Source organism: Arabidopsis thaliana (genome assembly GCF_000001735.4).
Source record: "Arabidopsis thaliana chromosome 1 sequence".
Taxonomy (NCBI): Eukaryota; Viridiplantae; Streptophyta; class Magnoliopsida; order Brassicales; family Brassicaceae; genus Arabidopsis; species Arabidopsis thaliana.
In genome coordinates this window covers 24,835,081-24,861,847 of record NC_003070.9, presented here as the reverse complement: position 1 = coordinate 24,861,847, position 26,767 = coordinate 24,835,081, and the positions used below count along the sequence as shown (strand labels likewise).

The window sequence follows — 26,767 nt, the reverse complement described above, 5'->3', positions numbered from 1 at the left end:
GCCGAGAGAGAGAGGGAGAGGGAGAGATGACGAAATTGGGAAGACGCAACGACGGAGGAGGAAAAAGCCACCGTAGCTCAACGAAGAGGCAACGGCGTACTTCTGTTTCCGTCGACGACCCTAGTCCCGGGGAAGAAGAAGAGAAAACCCTTGTGGTGCTTACCGATGATAGCGATTCTGAGGAGGATGATAAACCGCTCGGAGATGTTCTTCGAACATGCAGAAAACGGAGGGTTTCATCACCCAAATCCGTAACTCTCCCGAATTCGAATGTTCTTGAATGTCCCAATTGCTTCGACCCATTGAAAAAACCAATCTTTCAGGTTCTGTTCTTCTTCTTCTTCTTTCCATTAGGGTTTAGTGAAATTGCAAATGAGAAGTTTTTCGCTCAAGTATAATAAAGGTCACAACTTTATCTCCAATTGGTTAAGCCAAGTTAAAAAGGTCATAACTTTATCTCTAATTGGTTGAGCTTAAGTTAAAAGGTTACAGTTTCTGTATCCTTTTATGAATTAAGCTACAGATATTCCATGTTGGTTTGTTCTCTAGTGTTGTTTGTTCATTTGTTACAAATGTTTTTAGGTCAACGAGTTTCAGAAAAATCGATTCTTTCAATTAGGGTTTAGTGAAATTGCAAATGAGAAGATGCTTAGCTTAAGTTAAAAAAAAGGTCACAACTTTATCTTGAATTGGTTTAAGCTAAGTTACATAAAGGTCCCAAATTTACCTCCAAATTGGTTAAGCTAAGTTATAAGGTCACAACTTTATCTCTAATTGGCTAAGCTAAGTTAACTTTATCTCCAATTGGTTGAGTTAAGTTGAAAGGTCACAGTTTTTGTATCCTTCTATGAATTTAGTTACAGAAATTTCCATGGTTTGTTCTCTAGTGTTGGTTTTTCTTTGTTACAAATGTTTTTAGGTCAATGAGTTTCACTAGAAAGTGGAAAAATCGAATCTTTTTGGTTTGTGTTATTGGGGTAAGTCTAGTTTTGGTCAATGAGTATTGATTTGGTTAGCTAACTCTTTGTTTGATTGCGTATAGTGTAATAATGGGCATCTAGCGTGTTTCTTGTGCTGCATCAAATTGAAGAAGAGATGCTCGTTCTGCAAATTGCCTATAGGGGATGTTCGATGCAGAGCCATGGAGAAGGTTATAAAAGCAGGGTTAGTCTCATGTTCAAATGCAATATACGGGTGTAAACAGAGCACCACGTATGGAAATCAACTGCAAAGCCATGAGAAAGTTTGTGTTTTTGCGCCATGTTCATGTCCCATAAAAGATTGTAACTACATTGGCTTCTACAAGGATCTCATCAACCACTTTCGCGCTACACACAAAGTGAGTCCGGGTGATATCAACTCGTTTGTGTTCGACCGTCCTGTAATCTTTGGCTTGGATCTGGACAGCAGTGATAAGATGGTCATTTTTGTAGAAGAGAAACAAGGGAATCTGTTTGTAGTTCAAGGTTTCATCGGATCACACGGGGTGTATGCGACGGTCAGCCATATTGCACCTATGGTTCCCGAAGTGCGCAAATTCTCCTGCAGTCTAGCTAGACTCAGACCGTATAGCACACTAAGACTTGGATTGGAGGTGAAGAATATACAGAAATTGAGATCTCAAGAAGAGCAGCCTCAGGAGGACTTCTTGTTGATTCCATCTTATATGGTGAATGGTGATCACATGAAGATGGAGATTTCCATTGGCGATAAAAATGACTATACTCATATCTGAGATATGTTAGGTCAGTAGAAGTAGATGGAGTTAGAAGTTTAGTTTTGTCGTTAGATCATATCATTGGGACTCTAGTAGAGTTTTCCAATATTGAAATTTTTCTTTTTTTTTTTGGAGAATTCCAAATCTGTTGAAACGCAATGATCATCATGTAACTTTCCTTATTGTTAGCCCTAAACTAAATAGTTTTACAGTCAAATAAAAAGAGAAGTCGATCAGTCGTAGGATCTTATCATAATACATATAAACATGTTGCCAAATTTAAGAGATTTGCATATGCGCTTATATTCTCGTAACTTTGAAGGTGTGCTCGAAGCATATCAGATCATCAGCTGTATTGTTAATTAACATGTAATAGTTTCCACTTTCCACATTATAAATTGTTACATTTTGATAAAATATATAGCATATTAGCATATGTAGTAGTACGTAAGATAAGTCATCATATGTTTCCACTTTCCTCTTTTTGTGTTCACAGTTTTGCAATGGGCCACTGGCGCTTATTTTGCTTCTTGATGCAACATATTTAAAAATGATTGGCATGACTAAATAGAAAACTTATATAGTATTACTATGACTAGAGATAAACCTTATTTTTACAGGAGTTTTGTAATTTAGTTTAGTATAGTTTAGTTTCCAGGAGATAGCTTTAATCATTCGGGCTTACACAGATCTTATACCATTTTTGGTTAAACTGAAGAATCTTGTGTTTTATTTTTTTTATTTTTTGTTCTACATTATATATTTTCTACTCAACGTCAGAATTATTGATTAGCAAAAACATGACCTCGAGTCAAAAGAAGTGACATTACACATTAAGGCATAACATAAGATCTCCTTTAGATCTACAAGACAACAAAGTCACCACAATGAAGAAGAAAGTACATAGTTCACATTAATAAAGAGTTTCTGGAAACTTTAATCCTTGTCTCTTACACGAGCCTTATTACATTTTTGGTTCAGTTGAAACATTTCAGACAAACATATATGATCTTCTTACAGATCTACAATACAACAAAGTCACCATAATAGAGAAGGAAACCACAGAGTTCACATTAACAAAAGTACAGCAATACAACCTTGTATGTTCGTCAAGGAGGATCAGAGGACGACAACTTGGCATGAGCTAGAGAGTCTAGGAATGGTAAGCAGTTCTCTGAGGATGACAGATTCCTTTCTGGAACAACCATCCAAACATAGAGTGACTTTCTTGAGGATTGGTGAGTTCTCAATGAAGTAACTCACTAATTTCATCTCCAACTTGTCCCATGACGATTTTATCTTAACATACTCGAGAGATGATAGGAGACGCCGAGGTCGAGATAAGATACTAGTTCTCTCCTTTGTATAATAATCAGATTCCTGATATTACAACCAAGTGAACGAAACAAGTTGGAGTAATTATGATACTTTCCCCATTTGCATTGTTATACCAAAGAAAGTACTTAAGTTTTAAGTAAATTTACCACGACAAGAGATTTCACATTCGGGCAGCTCTCAAGAAAAAATGGCAATATTTCCCATCTGTCCTGATAGAATTCAACACGCAGCAAAGATATGTCACGAAATAAGGGAACCGGTTCACATCTTGAGTAATCATAAATGATCTACAACAACCACCAAAAACAAGAAAAGTATCAGGATAAAATAAACTTATAGAGGATAAAGTAAAACAATAAATATAGCAAATTCAACAAACGTTACCTCAAGAGTAGATGCAGCGATGGTCATATTTTTGACACGAGAGATGGCGACAAGAAAATGAAGAATCATTTTTCTCTTTGACAGATCATTCGGATTAAACTTTTTCCCCACACAAAAGTTAAACTCAACCTTGATATTTGCCTCTACAAGGGAACTCAATTTCTTTATTATGAAACTTGAAGTTACTTGATGAGAGAGCTTGAGGATCTCAAGCTTTGGGGCATCAATAGTAACCACTAGATCTTTAAAATGAAGATCACGGGAACTAGGGCCATAATAGTTGAAGCTCAATAGAGACTGAGATCTCACACGTAAAACGTTTACATTGTCTAATGAACATTTGCAAAAACTTAAGCTTTCGAGAACTAGACAACCTGAGATAAGCTTTTCCAAAGCCAATTCATTTGCAAATATAACCCATTCTAGAGCGAGGACTTTGACAAGCGGTAAGTACATAAACTCAAGATTTGCCAAGACTACGCCACAAAGCCTTAAAGTTACCAAACTCTCACATAAGTAGAGTATAGGAGGTACCTCCACTGGAAGCCATGTACGATCGACATGCTGAACGTTCTGCTCAAAGATTGCGCTGATCCACCGCGCCATATGAGCATTATTAGTCTCCTTATCACGATCATGATTGCAATAGATTCTTAACTTAAACTTGTTTAAGGATGACTCACGGTTGACACTCAGAAAGCTATCGATAAAACTCACAAGAGTATCGAATTGTGTGAAATCAGCTTCATCCAAATCTAATCTAGGAACATACTTCCATAGATGTCTCCATTCGGGGATACGACGCTAGTCTTAACCATTTCTTTTGTCGAGAGATTCAGGAGAACTTGAAAGAACAACGATTCTCGCAAATCTCTTCGTACCCAATCACCTTCATCACCAGATCTTTTGTCGGATAACTCAGGAGAAGATGATCGTTTGGTAAGAACATGTTTCTCTCCGTCTTCGTCCATGTACCTTCAAAATTGCGAAGAAAGCGGCAAGACTAGATGAAAATGAAACGATAACTATTAAACCTAAACCTAACAGTTCCACTTTAACGGCTTCTAAGAAAGATAACGGAGAACCAAAACGCCGTTAACGTTTTAAAATATCTCAGATTCTTGACTATATTTTTAAATGGCAAAATAGTATTTTTAATAATTTTACTAAACATATTTATTTTTAACATCTGTTTTATCTAATAATTATCTTGGAACATATGTAATCAATAAAACTAAAAAAAATTGAATGTATTGTATCGTAAAGACAGTTTTCTGTTGCAGTAAACTTTCATCCGTGAATTTGTATTTTCGAATGTATTTTATCGTAATGTTCAAAAAGAACAAAGGATCCCTGAAATATATCTGAACCTTTTTTTTTTCTTTCTTGTTTGCAGTAAAGTCTTTAGACTCTTAGTTATCCTATTATAAAAGAAATTAAGAAAGAAAAATTTAATTTTACATTCAAAAAGGAGAAACAAATTCAAATATTAAAGAGGCTAGATTTTCTTCTATAAGATGTACCTGTAAATAAGCTAACATAGCGTCACCCACATAAGGATTCTCAAATCTAATGAAAACTTTTAAAAAACGTTCAACAGGAAGTATAAGGAAAGTAGGGTCTATTGGCATCGTTCTATCTATAAGTAGCGAAGTCTTAAGACACCGTACCTCATCTCTTATCCTTCGATAGAGATGGAAAACATCACGAATAACTCCGAGCGATCCCTCGACCGTCCAAAGAGGCAAAGACCTGTCTCCATGGAGAATGTTGGAGGAACGGCGAGTGGAAGTGAGGTGGCACGATCAGCAACACTGTTGGAGCTTGATCTTCTGGACTGTCCCATCTGCTACCACAAACTTGGGGCTCCTATCTATCAGGTCTCTCTCTTCCTTTCCTGGTTTATAACTTTCTTTTGATGGAAATTAAAAACAATTAGTGGCACTGACGAGTCCTTAAAAGATGATTTTTGTTGATATGAGACTTTTAGAATAACATCATCAATTTGCTTGAAATTCATGTATTTCAAATGTTACTTTGATGAATTTACGAATTTCTCGATTTCTCAAATGTAATCTTGACTGCCACATTGAGTTGATAAGATGTTATTCTTTTTCATTTTTTTGATTAGATATTTTTATAAGTTACACTAGACTAGTTCATAAAACTTTGATAATTAACTAAGTCTGAGTTTTGAATTTCAGTGTGACAATGGACATATAGCATGTTCTTCTTGCTGTAAAAAGGTGAAGTACAAATGCCCTTACTGTAGTTTGCGGATTGGTTTTTTTCGATCTAGAATACTGGAAAAAATTGTAGAAGCAGTCGTTGTCTCATGCCCAAACGCCAAATATGGCTGCACCGAGAAGATTCCATATGACAATGAATCAGAATCAGCCCATGAGAGGGTATGCGAGTTCACTCTTTGCTACTGCCCTGAACCAGAGTGCAAGTACACCGGCGTGTACACAGATCTCTACCGTCATTACCATGCTGAACACAAGACTGATCACTCATGGTTCAAGTGTGGCGAGTACAATAACGCGTGGTTACACGTCACCGGTGAAAAATTAAGCTTTTTAGTCCTTCAAGAATATGAAGATGGTCCATTGGTTGTTGTTCAATGTTCGATGGAGTCTCATGGAATATGTGTGACTGTGAACTGTATAGCACCTTGTGCTCCAGGAGTTGGAGAATTCTCTTGCCATCTCATCTACCGGAACGGAAGTGAAAAGATTACGTTTGAATCCAAGAAGATGAATAAGATTCAAAAAGTGAGCCCTGAAAATCATGTGGCGAATTACAAGCCGATTCCTTACTATTTACGTGGTGAAGCCTCTAATTTCATGTCGATTCCTTACTATTTACTTGATGAAGCCTCTATATTGAAGATGCAAATTTGCATTCGCCGATCAGGAGAAGAAGTATAAGAAGCTGATGATGATGATGAAGAGGATCATAATTATCATATCATATCTCTTGTAGTAGGTTATTAGGTTCATACATCAGTGGCCTAGCTAGTAATGTATTAAATGATGTTTGTCTTTTGTTGTTGTTGTTGTTGTAGCTGCTTTCATCTATGAAAGCTAAACTCATATTTTAAATATTGCTTATCGTTTACTTAATGTTGTTTCTTTCTCTCTTTTTCTTTTTTTTCCGATGACAATGTTGTTTCTTTCTCTAACCATTGATTACACTTATACGTCTTTGAATTTAGTCCTCCAAAATGTAATTTTAATTTCTATATATTGTTGATAGAACTACCATGTATAGTCGGATTCTTTGGCTAAATTAGAACTTCTTTCCTTTGTTTGGCTATGTCCTTAACGGTTTTAGGAATAAATTATAATTTGTTGACCAACAACAAAAAAAAAGTAATTGTTTTTTATAAGAGCAAAGAATTCTTGTATTTTTGCAAACTATGCACAGATTAGTGGTAGATGTTGTTATCTCTTGTTTGTTTTTTTTCGTCAACTAGTTTCTTGGTTTATTAAACTTTATGATTTGAAATTGTCAAAATAATTACCCGAAATGCCTTCAATTCACTCACTCCCGAATTAATAAATACATCCATTATGTACATAACGAAGCAAATGTAAAAGACTTGACACTTCCAAATGACAAAAATTAACAGAGGGATCAACTAGAAAATTAGGAAATATCTTCTATAGCACAATATATCAATCTAGCTAGGATTCGATATTGGAAGCTACCTAAACATGGTTGGGAGAAATGTAATTATGACTAGAGCTTCATCAAGGATTCAATAGCACCAACAATAGGATTGGATTTGGCAAGATTTCATCAAGAGTCTTCCTAAGTGCTAGGGTTTATTGTTGGGTTTGTGTGTTTCCTAGTTCTAATTTTTAATTTTTGCGCAAAACTTGTTTGATTAAATATCTCACACTAATCAAAAAAAATTATATCTTTTAACAAAAAAAAAAACAATATTCTAACTAATTTCATAGTTTTCTATGTTTATTTTAACAAAAGCAAACTTTATTTGTTTATTCTTAGTATGATTTTTATTTATTTATTTATTAAAGTAATAAACATTTTACTATAATTTTATAATTTTTGAATACATGTTTGGAACTTTATTCATAGTTCTTAATTATCAATCATGTTTTTGACTAATTTTTGATAGATTTTATCATAATAATATAATTATGGTGTTTTAATACCATTATATAATAATATATTATATTTATTTTAGTTATTTTTATTTAATTGCTATGACACCCACAGAGATTCTGAAACCTTTCTGAAAAACCATTCCGGCGGGAAAATAGAAAAAGGCGATTAGGGTATATACTCATCTATTGACATTGTAGCGAAGCTAATCCCATCGAAATCCGATAGCCATGTCCGGAGAAGCTTCGACCAGCCGCCGTAAGAGGCAACGTGTTCCTTCCAGTGTTGAATCCGTAGAAAATGGCGGAGGCGATGCGGTGGCGCGATCTGGGACATTGTTCGAGCTAGATCTACTCGATTGTCCCATTTGTTGTCACGCACTCACGTCTCCTATCTTCCAGGTATTGTTTCTTACCTCTTCCTCATCACTCACTCTTCCTTCTTTGGGTTTGTTTGAGAATTTTGAAAACTGTTGTGATTTTGGGTTTATGTATGATTTTGATGAGAATGTTGCATATGTGTTAGACTTTTAGGATTACCGTAATTAGCTTTAAATCCATGCCTTAAAGATGTTTAATTTCGTTATAGTCACTGAAATGTTGGAGAATGAGTCTGTATATGACTTACCAGTATTTGGTTATAGTTTCAGAGACTTGTAATCTGAATAACTGAGTATTGTGAGTTTTTGTGTGTATCAGTGTGACAATGGACATATAGCTTGTTCTTCTTGTTGTACTAAACTGAGGAACAAATGCCCTTCTTGCGCTTTGCCGATTGGTAACTTTCGATCTAGGATAATGGAGAGAGTTGTTGAAGCAGTCATGGTCACATGCCCAAATGTGAAACATGGTTGCACTGAGAAGTTTTCTTATGGGAAAGAGTTGATCCATGAGAAGGATTGCAGGTTCGCTTTGTGCTACTGTCCTGCACCAAACTGCAACTATTCGGGGGTGTATAAGGATCTCTACAGTCACTTCTACGTTAACCACTATGACACATGGAATCAAATCGGGTGTGGCAATTTCGCTGGTGCATGGCTACGTATCAGTGAGAAGATTTTGGTCCTTCAATATGGACAGGGTCCCTTGATTGCGGTTCAGTGTTTCAAGGAGACACAAGGAATGTATGTGACTGTGAACTGTATAGCACCTTGTGCTCCAGGAGTTGGGGAGTTATCCTTTGAGCTCTCGTACAAGATGCCGATGGGAGGTAACAGCACTATGATGTTTAAGTCAGAGGAGATGAATAGGATTCAGAAAGTGAGTTTCCAAACTCCGGAGAAGGACTTCATGTTAGTTCCTTATTATTTCTTGGGTGATTTCTCTACATTGAAGATGGAAATTTGCATACGCAAGTTAAAAAAAGATGAAGAAGAAGCTGATGAAGATGAAGAATCTGAAGAAGAAGAAGATGATGATGATGATGATGATGATGATGATGAAGAAGAAGATGCTGATGAAGAAGAGTAATAATCATCATATCATATCCATTGTAGGTCGTTCTGTTCATAACTTCATCTACCCTTTAAATACATTTCTGATGTTTTTCTGCAGCTACTTTAGTTTGTCATCTATGCACTCTAAACGAATAAGTTTCATTGCTCTGAGAATTTTACAGGGCTTTATTTGATTCTGCAAGAATAATTTCTCAGCTTTTAAAACCTTAACTCTGTTTTTGGAGTTTCATTAGATAATTTAGATGCTATACTTTGCACAATGTGTTTTTCTGATGATCCATGATTTTGAGGATCTCTGCATTGATAATAGAGATTTGGTTACATTACTCATTGCTAATAAAGTTAGGAACCAACTATTGTCCTCTGCTAATGAGGTTATCAATATGTTCCAAGATATCTATTTTTTTTCTACTTGTATATTTTTAGTGTATAAGACAGTCTAGCATTTTCATGCATATTCAAGTTCTTTCAGCTATGTTTATTTTTACATAGTGACAATGAGCTAAACTTGAAGCAGAATAGGTAACGTATAAGAATCTAAATTACAAACATGGACCTGAAAAGAAGGAGCATAAAAAGCTTTATAGATCAAAAGTACTTGCTGTCAAAAAGCATCGTTCATATCAAATTCTTCGTTCATGTTAAGGTCTGTGTTGTTTGTCCTCCATGGTAAGTGCTTGTTGGTCAATTGTTGCGACTTGCGAGATGAGGCATAAACGATTCAGACACAGTTTGGTCTAATTGAATCATTTTTGGAACCGTTTGTGTCATCAATTCATCACCAACTGCAAAAGCTGCAGGTTTACATGTATGTATTAGATGGCCTGAAGTAACGTATAAAAAGATATCGTGCTACTTCACACTTGATTTTTGAGTTAGAAACTCATGAACTTTGTTTATTACATATGGAACGAGTCAATGAGAGTTTAGCTTTTTGCTAGTAACTCACTTCTTTGATGATCTCAGGACCTGGCATGTTTTGACAAGAAGGCTCATGGTTTTTTGGAGGACTAGGAGAATTAACAAAAGATAGAGCAAGTGAGAACGAATCAACAATGGTGCTCATAATTGGTTCTGTTGAAACTAAGCTTATTTCGAGGTTTTCGAGGAGGAGTGATGCGACAGCCTTGTATTCAATGTTGGAAAACATTTTTTTGTTAGTCTTTGAGTTATGTGTCTCATTTTAATTTTATGCTGCATGTCATTATTGTAGTAGAAAGGAAACGTTTGATATTCCAAACTCTGGAAACGTTTCAGCGGGAAAAATAAGAGAAGGTAACTAGGGCTAACGCACCTTTTCTTTATATACATTGCGAAGCGAGACTCTTTGGATTCCAGACTTAACCCCTTCCAAAAATTCCAATAGCCATGGTGAAAGGCACGAACGCCGAGCAAGCCCTCGCCAGAGAAGAAGCTTCGAGCAGCCGTCCAAAAAGACAAAGAGTTCCTTCCATTGTTGAAGAAGAAGGCGAAAATGGTGGAGGAGATGTGGTAGTACGATCTGGGACGTTGTTCGAGCTAGATCTTCTCGATTGTCCTATTTGTTGTAACGCACTCACCATTCCTATCTTTCAGGTCTTCTCTTCTTACTTCACCACTCAGAGTTTTGAATATTTGTTGTGGTTTATGATTTTGGGGAAAATGTTGTTTGCTTTTGGTGATTACAGTGACTTAACTAAAAATTCATGCTTTACAAATTTCAATTTCATTACAGTAGTTGGATGATTTTGGGGAAAATGTTGTTTGTATCTGAATAACTAAGTATTGTGAGTTTTTTGTGTCTCAGTGTGACAAAGGACATATAGCTTGTTCTTCTTGCTGTACTAATGTAAGTAACAAATGCCCTTACTGCTCTTTGGCAATTGGTAACTATCGGTCTAGAATAATGGAGAGAGTTGTTGAAGCATTCATTGTCCGATGTCCCATTGTTGCTGGAGAAGCGTCGAGTAGCCGCCAAAAGAGGCTACGAGTTCCCTCCATTGATGAAGAAAACGGCGAGAATGGTGGAAGAGATGTGGTTGTGCCATCTGGGACGTTGTCCCAGCTAGATCTTCTCGATTGTCCTGTTTGCAGTAAAGCACTCAAGATTAGTATCTTTCAGGTCTTGTTACTACTTCTCTTCTTCCTGGTTGATTTGGAGTTTTGAAAACTGTTATGATTTTAGGATCACGCTGATTAGCTAGAAACTCATGCCTTACAAATGTAAATTGCCTTAGAGTAATTAGATGATTCAGAATTCTAAAACTTTGTGGTTGCATTAGGAAGATGATAATTGAAGGAAATGAAGAATGTAGTCATGTGGTTATGTGTGAGCGTTACCAGTTTAGATTTGTGTAAGCTTGTATTTGGTTCTAGTTTCATATGCCTGTAGTCCGAGTTACTAACTCTGTGTGACTTGCTTTTCAGTGTGACAATGGACATGTAGCTTGCTCTTCTTGCTGTATTGAACTGAGGTACAAATGCCCATCCTGCTCTCTGCCTATTGGTAACTACCGATGCATAATAATGGAGAAAGTTGTCAAAGCAATCATTGTTCCTTGCCAAACGCCAAAATGGCTGCACCGAGACATTCTCTTATGGCAACGAGTTAGTCCATGAGAAGAAATGCAGCTTCGCTCTGTGCTATTGTCCTGCACCAAACTGCAACTACGCGGGTGTGTACAAGGATCTCTACAGTCACTACGCTGCTAACCACAAAAAATTATGGACACGTTTCAGTTGTGGCTATTCCATGCATGTATGCATGGACTTCGAGTCGAAAAGTTTGGTACTTCAGCAATATTCAGATGGTCCATTGGTTGTGCTTCAGTGTTTCAAGGAACCACCACAAGGATTGTTTTGGACTGTGAATTGTATAGCACCTTCTGCTCCAGGAGTTGGAAAGTTCTCCTATGAGCTATCCTACTCGACGGCAGGTAACACTTTGACGTTTAGATCGTCGGAGATGAATCGGATTCAGAAAGTGAGCTTCCAAACTCCGGAGAAGGACTTCATGTTTATTCCTGAATATATCTTGTGTCCGATGGGTTTGTATAAGGGTACTTATATTTGTATCCGCAGCCTAGAAGAAGAAGAAGAAGAAGAAGAAGACAATGAAGACTAAGAGGAGGAATGATCATATCCTTCTAATGTATTTCATATCACTAACCTGCCGAAGTTCTCAGTCTCTCTTTTGTTGTCCTTTTTGCTTAGTTTTGTTCCATGTTGTGAGGTTGTTCTGTAATGAAGGTTATAGTCCTTCTGAAGGACTAGGTTTGATTCTTCTAACTTTCTCTGATGATATTCATATTTGGTGAGAACGTTTTTGCTAGTCTAAGGAAAACTCGTTGATGTCGAAAATGATTCAAGAAGTTTATACTATGTTGTTGTCTTTCCCATCTCTGAATGTTTCAGGTAATCAATCTCCACCATGATAACATAAAAAGCTTAATAGCTTTATTGTTTAAAACCTGGAAAGGTTTCTAATCAAAAGCATCAACGTTTTCAAAACAACATCAGGTCTTCCGATGAAAATAGAGGAAATTCATTCCCCCAAAAGACTTCATCATCCACCAAATAATCATTAATATCATATTCTTGGTTCATGATATGGTTAGCTTCGTCCTCCATGAGAACAGCTTGTTCACCAATTGTTGCAAGTTGACGCATAACCGATTCAGATACAACTTGGTCGAAGTTTATCATTTCAGAGCCATACGTATTATCATGCACCCCAAAGGCTTTACATGTATGTTGTCCCAAATAAGTGGTTCTGTAAACTGGAGGACTGTCTTGGATCATCTGCACCCGCTTTGTAGCATAGCAGTTTTGGTCTTTTGCATAGGCACAACGATAGTAACACCTGTAAATTATCACACTTGTAATTACATGTCTTTCCATAGAACAGAGAAGAGCATTGACTCTGTTTTTTTATGTACATGCCATTTGCTCTGTTTTTGTAGTCTACCTAATTGACTAACCTTTGGTACAAAGAGGTTTTGATGGTTTTTTGTCCATATTTCCTCCAGGTGAAGCCGTCATCAAGGCGGGGATTGGGGGAATCATCTCTGTAAATCTCTAAACCTTTTACTCCGCAAATCTTCCTGCGATGTTGTAGTATAAACTCATGAACTTTGTTTATAACATACGCACCGAGTGTTTAGCTTTTTGTTGGTAAATGGTAACTTACTTCTTTGATGATCTTTGAGGCACAAGACCTGCCATGTCTCGAGAAGAAGACTCATGGTGTGGTTGACGATTAGGAGAATTCACAGAAGATAGAGCTAGTGAAAAGGAATCAAGAATGGTGTTAATGAGAGGTTCTGTTGAAACAGAGCTAACTTTACAGTTGTCGAGGACCGTCTTGAGGATGTTAGCGCATCCCTGGCCATGAAGGAGTGCTGCCACAGCCTTGTGATCGATGTTTGAAAACATTTTCTGGTTTAGATTCTGAAATCTTGTTTGGTTCTTACTATATATACAAAAAAAAGTTCTCTAGTGGACACCAATTTTTTAAGTTTATAGCGTGGAAACTTCAATATTTGAAAGTTCCCTAGCTCGAAAATGTTTTTAAAATCTTAAACTTAGTCCACAATTCTCTTTTTTTCTCCAGATCCTTTCCCACTTCGGCCCTACATAAAATATAATCACTTTCGGTATTCATAGTTTCTCAGTCTAATGCAAATCCATTTTTTAGTCCTTCCATAAATGTCTTATGTTGTTTCTTTATGTCATGACGAAAGAACATGGGCCATGATCAAGGGACAGAGATAAGAGAAAGAAAAAGACAAAGACAAGTAGGGAGATGAGACTATGAGAGGATTTAGTGTCACAATAAATAAATCAAACTATAAAAAGTAGACTTGTCTTCTTCTCTTTTTTTGTCTATATGGGAGATTTCAGAAACGACCAAGATAAGGCAGCTAGCAAAGGTAGAAAACGTCAACAACATTAAAGAAATCTTCTTCTTGTTTTTTTGTTCCTTCAATAAAAGTATGAGATTTACACACATGTTCAATGTTGACTAAAGAAAAAAAAAGACATGCTTAATTTGCTTCCCTTACGTCATATTCTTCGTACGTCACATTGTAGTTATATTCTTGTTTTCCTATCATGGTCTTCCAGTCGAGGACAAATGAAGAGAGAAGATGACGAAACCACCGAAATTTGTAGTAAAATTATATATGTATTTTCTTAATGCAGATCTAGTTTGTGCGTGTAGGGGAAAAAAACAACAATAACAATAATAAATGTTTTTTTTAGTAATTTTTCATTAATTTTTATTTAAATTAAATTTATATTACGATGATAGGTGTTTAATAAAAATGCAGTCTGGATAAATATTTTCTACGATTCAGTCTTTTCACTAAATTCTTCATAAATAGTGAACTATTGCAATATTTATTTTACGAATAGCTGTAATTTTTATTTTAAACGTTTGTAACCATTTAGTTGAACTATATAACATTTAATTTATTCCAAAAAAGTAATTTTAAATTTATTTTATAAATTATTATAACATTTAGTGATCTATGATTACATTTTCGGTGTAATTTATCATAAATTATTATATTTGTTATTAAAAGTATATTTTAAATAAATAGTAATCGTTTATTTGTAATATTTGATTTATTTGACTAATTATTGTAACTTTTAGTTTAAACACAATTCTCGTTTTTTCTCCTGATCCTTTCCCACTTCAGGCCCTACATATAATATAATCACTTACTTTCGGTATTCATAGTCTTTTTTCATTGAAAGCTGCTAATTCTAATACAACAAATCCATTTTTTTATTCCTTCCATAAAAGTCATGTTGTTTTCTTTATGTCGTTACGATTTACGAAAGGATAGTAGTAGGACCTAAAAAGTAAAAAGCAAGGAAAGAGATCAGAGAAAGAAAAAGACAAAGACACGTAAAGTCGTAAGGAGATCAGAGGGCTCATTCAAATTAGGATTATCTTTTTTTTTTTAATACAAACCTAACATATGAAAATAACACGAATGGATAATCTACGTTGTGTCGGAAAAAAGAGAGGATAATCCTGCATTTAATGAAAATTCTGTTTGATACAACTTGTTTATTTAAATATTTTCATTTGTTTATTTAACTAATATTTTTGACCAAAAAAACAAAAAAAAACTTTGGTTAACGTTGTTACAAATTTGTTTGTTTAATTTTCTTTAAAAAAACTGACGACAAAAAAATAAAAATAAAAATAAAAAATAATTTTCTTTAAAAAAACTAACTAAATTGTTATCATTTGAACTTTAAATTGTTCAGCCCCATTTCTAGTGAAATCATAATTTAGTTCCCATCAAATTCTGAAATTCAGTAGAATTAAATTAAATTAAGTTACATTTTAGACCATGTTGATAATGTCACATAATCCCTCCATAACCAATGTTATTATTTTCGTGATATGTCTCTAAAAGGGTCATGATTTTTCATAATTAAACTAATCACAGATTAGTTAGATGAGCTAGTGGTCCTTTTGTGTAGGTCCTATGAAAGTTGAGCAACATATTATTGACTTTATTATCATAGCCAATCAACAGGATAAGAGCGCAAAATTTATCATTTTCTATACAAGCTAATTCTATCAAATCAATAATCCATGACAATTTTTTTTTTATAACAAACCATGACAAAATGTTTAATATTGTTCTTTTACGTCATATTCTTCTTACGTAACAGTGTACGTCATTACGCAAGAGAAATAGAGAAAGACATTCTTGTTTTCCCATCATGCATGGTCTTTCACTCGAGAGAAAGGAAGACGAAACCACCGAAAAAGGTGAAAATGAGAGGGTAAAGTATATTTTTGACTTGAATCAAAGTTTAACAAGTCCACCGCAAATGATTTTTTTGTTGTTGTTGCTAAGATCACAAATAATAGATGTTTTTAACTAAAAAAATTTGGTTATATATCTTTTAGAGCAACAATAACAAAAAGAAATGGAAATAAACTAAGGTGTTTTATACCGGGACGGATTCAGAATTGTATTACTTGGGTCAAGTTGTTCAAAACACTACGTCATTAAAACAAATTGGGCTATATTCAAATATAAGAAAACCCCAAAATATTAACTAAAATTTTGAAATTTCGGGAGGTTAGCTAACCCTCCTGTAATACACATGGGTCCACCACTGGTTTTATAGCGATATCGGTTATCTGGGGTGAACAAACCCAGTTCAAAAACTAGAGTTACTATCGTGAAAATGGATTTCGAACCAAAAACTAGAGAGAATATTGAAACCGCACTACAAATTAAAAACGGCATGTTGCGTCATTTATGTATATGGTTTACGTCAATGTTAGTTATCAACTAACTGCTGTTAATATCCTTCCCATTTTTCAATTTTACGTCATTTAAGTGATGTTGAATAAGTGACGTGTTCAAGCTTTTTTTTTAGTGATATTAATACCTACGGATGGAGCAACTGTTACAGATTCTACGATCGGTTACTTTGAACAAATTCTCTACTAAAATTTTAGATTTTATGATATGCTAAATTTTATGCAGAATCTTTTGCATGCACATCAAATACGTACGTATGATACATCAAAATATAATTATTAAACTGATATATTTATAAATCCACTTGCATGGGAGAAATAAGAGAAAGATATAGGGTCAACTGCAATAAAATAAATGGTAGGAATGCGTAAAACAGAGTAAAAACATTCTATTTTCTCGTTACCCACTTTCGCTATGACGGTATCCACAATGTTTTGTTCTTTCGTGCTAATGAAAAAGAGGGAAGTAGGGTAAAAGTCATTAAAAAAAAAAAATTAATCAATTTTAATATAATCTTTTCATAATTAACTAATCATAATTAAATTTGATGTATCATACGTACGTATTTTGATGTGCATGCAAAAGATTCTGCATAAAATTTTAGCATATCATAAAATCTAAAATTTTAGTAAAAAAAAAAAGTAATCAATTTCTCTGTCCGTGTAGATACGCAGCCCATTTTGGACTAATTTGTCGTGATAGCATCATCATCACTGTATATGGATTTTAAATATATATTTTTTTGGTTTTAATAAATATAATATTATTTACAAACTGAATCAAAGCTTTTATTTAATAAAACGAATACGATATTCATTTAAAATCATAAAACACTTGTTAATGCTACAAAATTTATACTCTATATAAAAAATTTTAGTGTAAAGTATTTATTTATCTTTATATTATATTATAGTCATGTTAATTTTTGTCATTAGAGATTCTTTTTGTGGAGTACTGCTATGGAATTTTTTTTTTTTTGGTATCAATGTTAAGTTGCTGTGGAAATTTTGATAACGTACAGCGAAGACATTTGATTTTGCTATATTTGGGATGTAGCCGGTAGCTTTTGTAATACTGTCTATAGCAAGACCGGATGATCAGTCTTAATGTTGTAGACATATTTGGCTGTGGAAAGACTTTACAGCAACAACCAATCATCCCTTTTGTTTTTTTAGATCTCCTGTTATTCAACTAATAATTTCTAATTAAATATCTTTCTCGCTGTGGAAAAAAATTGGGTTTATGAGAAAGATGATAACTTTGGATGATCGCCGATTTTGACATTGACAAAGAAGATAGAGACTGATGTTCACGCGCTTTATCTACGAGTTTGAGAACTGGGAAATTTTAAAGTGTTGATGGTTTTGGAACTGGGCTTGATAGAGTTTTAATGGGCCTGTATTAATTAGATGAAACTGGGCATTCTAAAGTATTGTCCAGTTACAAAATTTTAAATTCTCTAAAACGGTCTACAACTTTATATCGGTACTCTTTTTTTTTTTCTTTTTTTTTAAATTTATCTTGCAAATAATGGAGGAAGAAAATTCAAAAGATGGAAGAAGCGAGATTGTTTCAGTAGGCCTACGAACACATATAGCCATAAAGGCATTTCTTACTAGTCTTGATTGAGAAAGACAAAAGATAAAAGACAAAAGACGAAGACTTGAGACTTAATTGCTGTCCAAGTAAACGGAATCTTTCTAATCTACCTCTTCTTACAAAAAATTGTCCGCTTTACAAAACAAAAATATTCAGGAAAGAACAAGTTCTCTTGAGCAAATCATAAACATGAGTTCTTATAATAGTTTTTCTCTTTGGATTCTCTTCTCTTTGCAACTCTGTTTTACTCTAGATTCTGCGGATCGCACAGTTTCTTTATGTCAACCCGACTGTGGAGGAATCGATGATTCAATAGTTATCTCATTGAACAGATCTATTGAGTTTTAATGATTAACTAATATGTCGTGTTTGTCGAGTAGTGGACAAATTTTGAAATAATATCTGGAGTACATTATTGTTTGTAGCTAATTGCATATCATACTAAATAAAATTATATTAGTTACTAAGTTTTGTATATAGAACATACATTGTTTGCGTGATATATATACTTGGCATTAACAACTATATAAACAACTATATAGTATCTTTCTAATTTCCTATCTTCTTTTCGTTGGATATGGTTGCGTTGTAACCAAAAATAAAATCAAGTGGGTCTAAAGAATTTAGGACAATGCCGATCTAGACAATAATAATATGAGACAGAGAGATTATATATTCTCGCTTGATTACATAGTTGAACTTAAAACATTATTGTCACACTAATCACTTATTGTTTTCGTTTCACCATAGTATATGATCATAAAAATCAAAATAACAAAATTGACAACAAAAAACGATCGCATCATGTCCGCCATTCTACCTTTGTTTATTTTCCTTCTTCAAAAATAGAATGTAGATACGATTGGTGACACAAGAGGTGAAGTTTGACAGGAGAATTTTTGGAAGTAAAAAAAGACGTATGAATAGGAGAGACAAGTAATAGCAACAAAACTTGAATAACGATTGAAATAGTATAAAGGTTTGAATAGTAGTAGATCGATATAATTGAAAGTGTTTTTTTTAGTTATATATGAAAAACAATTTGTCTTTAGTTATCTATTTGGTTCAAGGCGGCGATTTTGAATAACCAAGATTTTAATTTAGAAATCTAGATCGAAAGAGGAAAAATTCTATTTGACTTTGGTTTTCAAAGGATTTTTTTTTTCAATAAACCAAATAAGTATTCAAAATGAATACGACGCCCACCTTTTTTTCTTTATAGATAACCAAAAACCGTGTACTACAATTTAGGCTAATTTTCAAAACTTGTGAAAAAACGGTCGATTAATATGACACATACTTTACATAATAACATTCAACACTTGCAATGGTTTTACTTTATCTTGTTTGTTTAAATCTAAGACCTTTGTCTGGAGAAAATGATATATAAAGAAATGGGTCTAATAGAGTAATTATAAAGTGGAATATTTTCATACTGTTATTAACCAAAACTAAAACATAATTATACTAATATTTTGTTTGTTAAGTTTCACTACGACTAAACTAGATAAGAGAAATCAATATGGACTAATATCCACAAACAAATATTCTTTAGCCCAAAAAGTCTACAAACGAATATGGACCGAAGACAATACTTTGCTTCTGTTTCAGGCTTTGTATAATGCTTTATTTCACACAGGAATACATACGTATAAAAATTGGTGAATCTGAAGCATATACTTTCATAGTAGTTGGGTTTTAGGACCTAAAATCTCAAATGCTATCCCAATGTTAATCCAAAATTTTACAAAATGAGGCTCAAAGTTTTCTTTTGTCAACCTTTCAATGTTCGATACTCTCTGTATTCTTATCTTCAGTGGAATCAAGTTCTTTAACACCACTGAATCCAAGTTCAGCCATATCCTGCTTTGCCATCAAGTTCCTGCATAATAATATCACTATCATGATCTAAACCCATCCAACATTCCTCGATACGAGTACGACCCAAGTAAACATGAACTAGAGAGAAACTATGATGGTGACAAAAGTAAGAAAAAAGACGTACTTAGCCATTCGACACTGGAGATATTTCTTAGAGAGATGTCTACATTGTTCAGATTTGTGAGCTGAAGACTTAAGACAACCAAGATATTCTTTCTTCTCCTGAAAACAAAAAATGAAAGCTAAAAGTGAATAAACTGAAATATAACCAAACAAAGGTCATAAGAAAAATCGTTTGTTGAAGAATACCGCATCACACTCGTGCAAGTGATCCAAAGGGAAAATGCCCTTCTCTGGTGGTATTGGTCTTAATCCTCTGTTTCCTCCAAATGCTCCACCTGCCCCCCATGAACACGAGTAACGATTCAGATCGAACTTTATAGTGATCATCATTAAAACCTGTTTTTCCTCTCTTCTAACTAAATCAATATAGGTTGTAGTGTATTTGATTAAATACAAAACAAGATACAACATTAGTGGGAAATCTATAAAGTATGAACCTTTGTTGATCTAGGGTTTTGGGTTTTACTAATAAACCAAACTCAAGCACAGTTATCTTGTCTCCAACAACAGAGAGAATTTACTGGCTCTAAAGATTAATTCCAGGACTAATCAGTACATACACAATTGCAGATGATGATGATCAATTAGCAGTGATTAGTTCCAAAAGCTATCTCATAAATCTGGTATTTAAGGTGATTTCAATCCAATTTCAATCATCATCACATCTTCAATTCCAGAGAAATCGGAATAGAAAAAAAAGAAAAGAAATCATAATGAGAAGAGAAGAAAACGCACCTGTACTCATATCGAGCCTTGGAAGTTGGAAGAGTTGGGAGATTTGCCTCTTGATCGGTGTTAGTATAGGAGTTCTATAATAGAACTCTTGCACTGTGAGGCTCGATGCTCAAATGTCAAAAAGAAAGGTCAGTTATCCCAGCTCTTTCATGTTTGGTTCAGGCCCATAATGGCCCATACCTTCGAGTTTCATGTACTTACTGGATCCATTCTAATATCTATGGTTAATGAGGCCAAATCTCTCTTAATTAAACTTAGAGAGTTGCTAACTAATTGGGAAACGTGAAGGAAAAACAGTTTTGTGGTTGACAATTGATCCACGGTTATAACAAAGAGTGATCCGATGATCTTTGCAAAATGATAAAGACGGACTGAATTAGGAATAGGATTAGGTCCGGAGATTTTTCTTTTTTGATTTTGTTTGGATTGTGTATGTTTCGATGAAATTTAAGAGATAGGGAAGTCCGAAACATTCATTATTCACGTTTGACCAACTTTCCTTTCCAAAATACTGTGGCCGAAGCCAAACTCAAAGTCCAATTAAAGAGTCCGATTCGAGATACTTACTGAGAAATAAGCAGTGAATCTAAAGGAGAAACTGGATGATGGAATTATAAAAGTAAGAAACACATGTTGAAACAATTGTCTTGGAATCATACGAGGATCCTTGTCTACAACTGTTACAATAAAATTGAAACAGAAAAGAGCAGAAACTACATTATCGGTTCTACAACCACAAATCATCATCATCTTCTTCATTCTTATTCGCTAGTGGCTGATATGAAGGCACTTCCAGGTTGACGGTTAGCCAATGGACCATGGTTTGATAGAAACTACAACAACAACAACAAAAACACACAATCTAGTTCAGAATCAACCAAACCCTAAACACTATAAGCTCAAAAATTGTGTGTGAAAATAGACAAACCTTAGCATTGACACCATCAGGCACAATCCTCTTCATCGCTCTCAGCTTCGTGTACTCAGCACGGTTGAATTTAGTGAATCCCCTGAAAACACCAATGATCAATTTAGTAATTTCCTCAAACATCAAACAGAGACTTAAGAAAACGAAACATACCATTTCCTGCTAACAATGATCTTTTGACGACCAGGGAACTTAAACTTAGCTCTACGAAGAGCTTCCTGAGCATGAACTCCATGATTATCCTTACACCTAACAGACAAAAGAACCTGTCCAATCGCAACTCTAGCACAAGTACCAAGAGCTTTACCAAAAGCACCTCTCATTCCAGTCTGAAGCCTATCAGCTCCAGCACACGAAAGCATCTTGTTAATCCTGAGAACATGGAAAGGATGAACCCTAATCCTCAAATGAAAAGCATCTTTCCCAGCAGATTTCACCATATACTTGTTGCAAGCAATACGTGCTGCTTCAAGTGCTTCACTTGACACATTCTCTTTCTCCCATGAAACCAAATGAACACAGAATGGAAACTCATCAACACCTTTCCTCTTCATACCAACATCGTAGATCCTGATTTTGGGATCTGGCACACCACGACAGTATCGTGATTTCGGGTATGGCTTTCCCTTAATCTGACGGTAACATCTCGCAGGTCCTGCACATTTTACATCGGAATTGTTCAATCAAAGGCGTCCACACACAAAAAAAAACCCTAAAATGACCTCAAACAAATCCAAAACCCAAACCAATGGCGATTCATACACTAAACCCTAGATTGACATAATCAAAATCTCAAACTAATCCTAAGCCTAGCAATTTCATATGAATCACAGATTGACGAAACACGATTCTACGAAAACCGAATCAATTCAACATTTCACATTTCGAAATGATAAAATCAATGGCGTTGATATACAAAAACCTTGCATTGATATAATTGAAATCTTAGACTATTTCTTCACACGGATTAAAGCAAAAGACGATTCTACCAAATGACGAATCGAACTCAAGGAATTCGAATTGAGATTGTTGGTGAGAAGAGAAGATCGACTTACTTCGTCCCATCGTGTTGGATCTTCGGTGTTGGTTTTGCAAAACCCTAGAAATTACAAATGGGAAGCTGTGTTGTTATTTTATAGGTGCGGCAAAAACAAACCCTAAATTTAGCTTACGTAACTGCTTAGCTAGGCCCATTTAGATATTATTTGATACTCGGTCCAGGCCTTAATCATCCAATGTGAACACGCTATTTTCTTAGGCCGAGGTTTATTTTTATTTTTAGTCAAAGTCAAAGAAGAACGAAGAACAATGTGTTGACAACTTTGTAGCCAAATTTGGGTGTTCTTCTAGAGGGTTAACAAATCCATCCACATCAAAAAGATATATGTTATCAATTTGTTCTCTTATAAACAATGATGAATGATCTTTTGTAAACTCTGTGTGACTGTGTAACAATAGTAACAAGGACATTCATATCTAAAACTGAAAACCATCTTCAGAGTCCACATTTGGCTAAGCAATCACACATAAGTTAAAAACCATTTTGAAACAAAAACAAAAGCCAACATAAGCTCCATTCTATCAACAATGGAGCTTATGTCTTGCTTCCATCTTGGACATTATTTAGTCGAGAATAAAAACTTTCAGAAACTTAGTACAAGCGAGCTTGCAAGCTTCAGTTTTCTTATTTGATTTGTATTAAAAGAGAAATGGAATCTGTATTTGACTTAGATGGATATTCACCATCATTCTTTGTTGGTCTGCAAAATATCAAGCAAAAAACTATAAGAACCACATTCAAAAATCAGATCATGGCCTCCAAATTTTGAAGTTTAGGGGACAGATCATAATCCTTATTAGACAATACAAGATCACATATGCACGAGACTAAAAGAATGGGATCAGAACAAGCAAAAATCACAATTGTCTCAAATGATTCAAAACAGATATACTCAAAATGGTTTTAAACACACAATCTCCTGTCAAATATAACCTTTCATAATTGACTGATGATCATAAGTTGATTATAATTAGTTAGTTTCCTTTGTTTAGGCCCATATAAGAAAATATACGCTGCCCATTTTGGACTAATTTGTCGTGATAGCATCATCATCACTGTATATGGATTTAAATAATATTTTTTTGGATTTAATAAATATAATATTATTTACAAACTGAATTAAAGTTTTTATTTAATAAAACGAATACGATATTCATTTAAAAACATAAAACACTTGTTAGTGCTACAAAATTTTAGTGTAAAAGTATTTACTTATCTTTATATTATAGTCATGTTAATTTTTGTCATTAGATATTCTTTTCTTTAGTGCAAAGAGCAAAACAATTGTGAAAAAATAGAGAGAGAAAGAAAGTTCACAGGCTTCTTTACGTGATGTACAATACAAATGTGGAAATTTTGATAACGTACAGCCAAGACATTTGATTTTGCTATATTTGGGATATAGCCGGTAGCTTTTGTAATACTGTCTAAAGCAACACTGGATGAGTCTTAATGTTGTAGACATATTTTGGGCTGTGGAAAGACTTTACAGCAACAACCAATCATCCCTTTTGGTTTTTTAGATCTCCTGTTATTCAACTAATAATTTCTAATTAAATATCTTTCTATATCCTATGTTATTAAACATGAAATACATATAAAATCATTCAAAACCATTTATAATCTCTTGTTATTCAGTTAATCATTTATAAAAGTCATACTACAGAAACAAGAAATTGAAAAATCTGTCACAATCTCAAAATAAATGATATAAAGATAAGATGATAAACTGATTACGGTTTTATTAACGTTAGTCTTGTCATTATTACAACAATCCTATAAGGATATATGCGTTATAGCATTACTATAAAAGATTTACTTTTCCAAACTATTGAAACACAGAATCAAAAAATCTATAGAAATATAAGTCTCATTTCTCTTCTCCACCTTGTCTTTAAGAGACAAGCCCACTTTCTTTCATCTCCTCAGCGCCAACAACAAACACAACCTCTAAGACAAGGGTGAAGAAGATGAGTGACCTCCAAGCAAACAAAGATGAGACGACTGTGGATAGACAGTCTTCCTCGTCGGTGGATCTTGATGGGCCATCTCCGCTGAGAAAGATGATATCGGTGGCTTCTATTGCTGCCGGTATTCAGTTTGGTTGGGCTCTTCAACTGTCTCTGCTTACTCCATACGTGCAGCTTCTTGGAGTCCCACACAAATGGCCATCTTTCATTTGGCTTTGCGGTCCTGTCTCCGGCTTGCTTGTCCAGCCATCAGTCGGTTACTTCAGCGACCGATGCACGTCAAGATTCGGACGTCGTCGTCCTTTCATCGCCACGGGTGCTTTGCTGGTCGCTGTTTCTGTTGTACTAATCGGATATGCGGCTGATTTCGGCCACAGCATGGGAGACAAAATCGACAAACCTGTCAAGATGCGAGCCGTTGTTATCTTCGCTCTCGGGTTCTGGATCCTTGACGTGGCTAACAACACTCTCCAAGGACCATGCCGTGCTTTTCTTGGTGATTTAGCAGCTGGAGACGCTCAGAAAACGCGAACGGCAAACGCGTTTTTCTCTTTCTTCATGGCCGTTGGAAACGTTTTGGGATATGCGGCAGGATCGTACACTAACCTCTACAAGATCTTCCCTTTCACAATGACTAAAGCGTGCGACATATATTGCGCAAATCTCAAGAGTTGTTTCTTCCTTTCCATCACTCTCCTCCTAGTCGTCACCATCATAGCTCTATGGTACGTGGAAGACAAGCAATGGTCGCCTAAGGCAGACTCCGACAACGAGAAAACTCCGTTCTTCGGTGAGATCTTTGGAGCTTTCAAGGTAATGAAACGTCCAATGTGGATGCTACTAATCGTCACGGCCTTGAACTGGATCGCATGGTTCCCTTTTCTTTTATACGATACTGATTGGATGGGTCGTGAAGTGTATGGTGGAGACTCAAAAGGAGATGACAAAATGAAGAAACTATACAACCAAGGAATTCATGTTGGTGCATTGGGATTGATGCTTAACTCTATCGTTCTTGGAGTCATGTCACTTGGTATTGAAGGTATTAGTAGGAAGATGGGAGGAGCTAAAAGGCTTTGGGGAGCTGTGAATATTATTCTCGCCGTGTGTTTGGCAATGACGGTTTTGGTTACTAAAAAGGCGGAGGAGCACCGGAGAATCGCCGGTCCAATGGCCCTTCCTACCGATGGCATCAGAGCTGGAGCATTGACTCTCTTTGCTCTTCTTGGAATTCCTCTTGCTGTAAGTCCAACATGTCTTTTATACAACTTTTGTTACTATTATGATCAATTTATCATTCATGGTTTAATATTTGTTAACATTTTTTTGAAACTTTTTATAGATTACATTCAGTATTCCGTTCGCACTAGCTTCTATAATATCAAGCAGCTCCGGCGCCGGTCAAAGTATTTTTAACATCTTTTTTTCCTAAAATTATTTAAACATTCTCTAGTAAATGCTAATTAAATTTGTGATTACAAAAAAAAAAAATTGAGAGATCAGTCTCCATTTATCTTCATAATTTAAGTTAATTTGGATAATAAGTTATCTAACAAAACATTTAATATAAGGTGATGTATGTAATCTACTAACTTAATTAGATTGAATATTGATGAATTGATATTCTTACGGAATTGGTTTTTATTCACCACAAGGAATTTACCATAAATTTATCAATAAAAACAACAACAATTATTTTGTGTAATATAAATATTAAAAAATCAAATTAATAATGATGTGTCTTTTTTGTTGTCATCTTTGCAGGACTTTCTCTAGGAGTTTTAAACATGGCAATTGTCATACCACAAATGATTGTATCGTTTGGAGTTGGTCCTATTGATGCGTTATTTGGAGATGGAAACTTACCAGGATTTGTGGTCGGAGCTATTGCAGCGGCAGTCAGCAGTATTGTGGCATTTACCGTTTTACCTTAAAAAGTTTATGCGTTTTATTTATTATATATGCATTTTTTAATATTATTGTAGCACTAGGTAAGGACTCTTGTATACTTAAAATTAATTTAAACTTTATTCTGTTAAATTATTAAAATTAATTTAAAATTATAGCAATTTTAACAAACAGCATAAGTTATGCTGCATAAAAAAGTTTCCCAAATTTAGCACATCATTCCCAATGTTTCAAAAATAGCACAAATGAAATAT

At 34.7% G+C, this 26,767-nt stretch overlaps 9 protein-coding genes across 13 annotated transcripts; 5 read left to right on the top strand and 4 right to left on the bottom strand.

The window, feature by feature from the left end:
- Nucleotides 1-26: 26 nt before the first annotated feature.
- On the top strand, nt 27-1,931 carry AT1G66650 (Protein with RING/U-box and TRAF-like domain; the record flags this gene model as incomplete). Its single annotated transcript, NM_179522.2, has 2 exons — nt 27-323; nt 1,043-1,931. The coding sequence occupies 2 exons, from the start codon at nt 27-29 to the stop codon at nt 1,733-1,735; spliced, it is 990 nt and encodes a 329-aa protein (NP_849853.1). The 3' UTR covers nt 1,736-1,931.
- Nucleotides 1,932-2,836: 905 nt separating this feature from the next.
- On the bottom strand, nt 2,837-4,410 carry AT1G66640 (RNI-like superfamily protein; the record flags this gene model as incomplete). Its single annotated transcript, NM_105335.1, has 5 exons — nt 2,837-3,097; nt 3,202-3,342; nt 3,440-3,580; nt 3,626-4,243; nt 4,321-4,410. The coding sequence occupies 5 exons, from the start codon at nt 4,408-4,410 to the stop codon at nt 2,837-2,839; spliced, it is 1,251 nt and encodes a 416-aa protein (NP_176837.1).
- A 723-nt stretch (nt 4,411-5,133) lies between these two features.
- Nucleotides 5,134-6,562, top strand: AT1G66630 (Protein with RING/U-box and TRAF-like domain; the record flags this gene model as incomplete). The annotated part of the gene is made up of 2 exons (NM_105334.2): nt 5,134-5,319; nt 5,644-6,562. 2 exons carry the CDS (start codon nt 5,134-5,136, stop codon nt 6,367-6,369), a joined length of 912 nt encoding a protein of 303 aa, NP_176836.1. The 3' UTR covers nt 6,370-6,562.
- A 1,132-nt stretch (nt 6,563-7,694) lies between these two features.
- AT1G66620 (Protein with RING/U-box and TRAF-like domain) lies at nt 7,695-9,339 on the top strand. The gene is made up of 2 exons (NM_105333.3): nt 7,695-7,974; nt 8,272-9,339. The coding sequence occupies exons 1-2, from the start codon at nt 7,804-7,806 to the stop codon at nt 9,040-9,042; spliced, it is 942 nt and encodes a 313-aa protein (NP_176835.1). The 5' UTR covers nt 7,695-7,803; the 3' UTR covers nt 9,043-9,339.
- Nucleotides 9,340-10,397: 1,058 nt separating this feature from the next.
- On the top strand, nt 10,398-12,132 carry AT1G66610 (TRAF-like superfamily protein; the record flags this gene model as incomplete). Of its 2 annotated transcripts, none has more annotated exons than NM_105332.1 (3): nt 10,398-10,604; nt 10,816-11,130; nt 11,554-12,132. In NM_105332.1, the coding sequence occupies 3 exons, from the start codon at nt 10,398-10,400 to the stop codon at nt 12,130-12,132; spliced, it is 1,101 nt and encodes a 366-aa protein (NP_176834.1). The 2 variants fall into 2 exon arrangements, with proteins under 2 accessions (NP_176834.1, NP_001185331.1); NM_001198402.1 differs by having other exon boundaries at nt 11,436-12,132.
- Nucleotides 12,133-12,304: 172 nt separating this feature from the next.
- ABO3 (ABA overly sensitive mutant 3) lies at nt 12,305-13,528 on the bottom strand. The gene is made up of 3 exons (NM_105331.4): nt 13,198-13,528; nt 12,989-13,111; nt 12,305-12,870 (listed from the first exon to the last, which is right to left on the bottom strand). The coding sequence occupies exons 1-3, from the start codon at nt 13,440-13,442 to the stop codon at nt 12,513-12,515; spliced, it is 726 nt and encodes a 241-aa protein (NP_176833.1). The 5' UTR covers nt 13,443-13,528; the 3' UTR covers nt 12,305-12,512.
- Nucleotides 13,529-19,238: 5,710 nt separating this feature from the next.
- Nucleotides 19,239-20,949, bottom strand: COX19-1 (cytochrome c oxidase 19-1). Of its 2 annotated transcripts, none has more exons than NM_179521.2 (4): nt 20,648-20,949; nt 20,099-20,187; nt 19,914-20,011; nt 19,239-19,790 (listed from the first exon to the last, which is right to left on the bottom strand). In NM_179521.2, the coding sequence occupies exons 1-4, from the start codon at nt 20,655-20,657 to the stop codon at nt 19,691-19,693; spliced, it is 297 nt and encodes a 98-aa protein (NP_849852.1). In that variant the 5' UTR covers nt 20,658-20,949; the 3' UTR covers nt 19,239-19,690. The 2 variants fall into 2 exon arrangements, with proteins under 2 accessions (NP_849852.1, NP_564879.1); NM_105330.2 differs by having other exon boundaries at nt 19,437-19,790; nt 20,099-20,248; nt 20,648-20,725.
- A 92-nt stretch (nt 20,950-21,041) lies between these two features.
- SAG24 (senescence associated gene 24) lies at nt 21,042-22,758 on the bottom strand. The gene is made up of 4 exons (NM_105329.2): nt 22,631-22,758; nt 21,729-22,230; nt 21,576-21,657; nt 21,042-21,480 (listed from the first exon to the last, which is right to left on the bottom strand). The coding sequence occupies exons 1-4, from the start codon at nt 22,638-22,640 to the stop codon at nt 21,409-21,411; spliced, it is 666 nt and encodes a 221-aa protein (NP_564878.1). The 5' UTR covers nt 22,641-22,758; the 3' UTR covers nt 21,042-21,408.
- Nucleotides 22,759-24,406: 1,648 nt separating this feature from the next.
- Nucleotides 24,407-26,604, top strand: SUC7 (sucrose-proton symporter 7). Of its 3 annotated transcripts, none has more exons than NM_105328.3 (3): nt 24,407-25,847; nt 25,948-26,011; nt 26,370-26,604. In NM_105328.3, exons 1-3 carry the CDS (start codon nt 24,606-24,608, stop codon nt 26,537-26,539), a joined length of 1,476 nt encoding a protein of 491 aa, NP_176830.1. In that variant the 5' UTR covers nt 24,407-24,605; the 3' UTR covers nt 26,540-26,604. The 3 variants fall into 3 exon arrangements, with proteins under 3 accessions (NP_176830.1, NP_001031241.1, NP_001031242.1); NM_001036165.1 differs by having other exon boundaries at nt 24,527-25,847; nt 25,959-26,011; nt 26,370-26,539; NM_001036164.2 differs by lacking the exon at nt 25,948-26,011.
- Nucleotides 26,605-26,767: the final 163 nt, after the last annotated feature.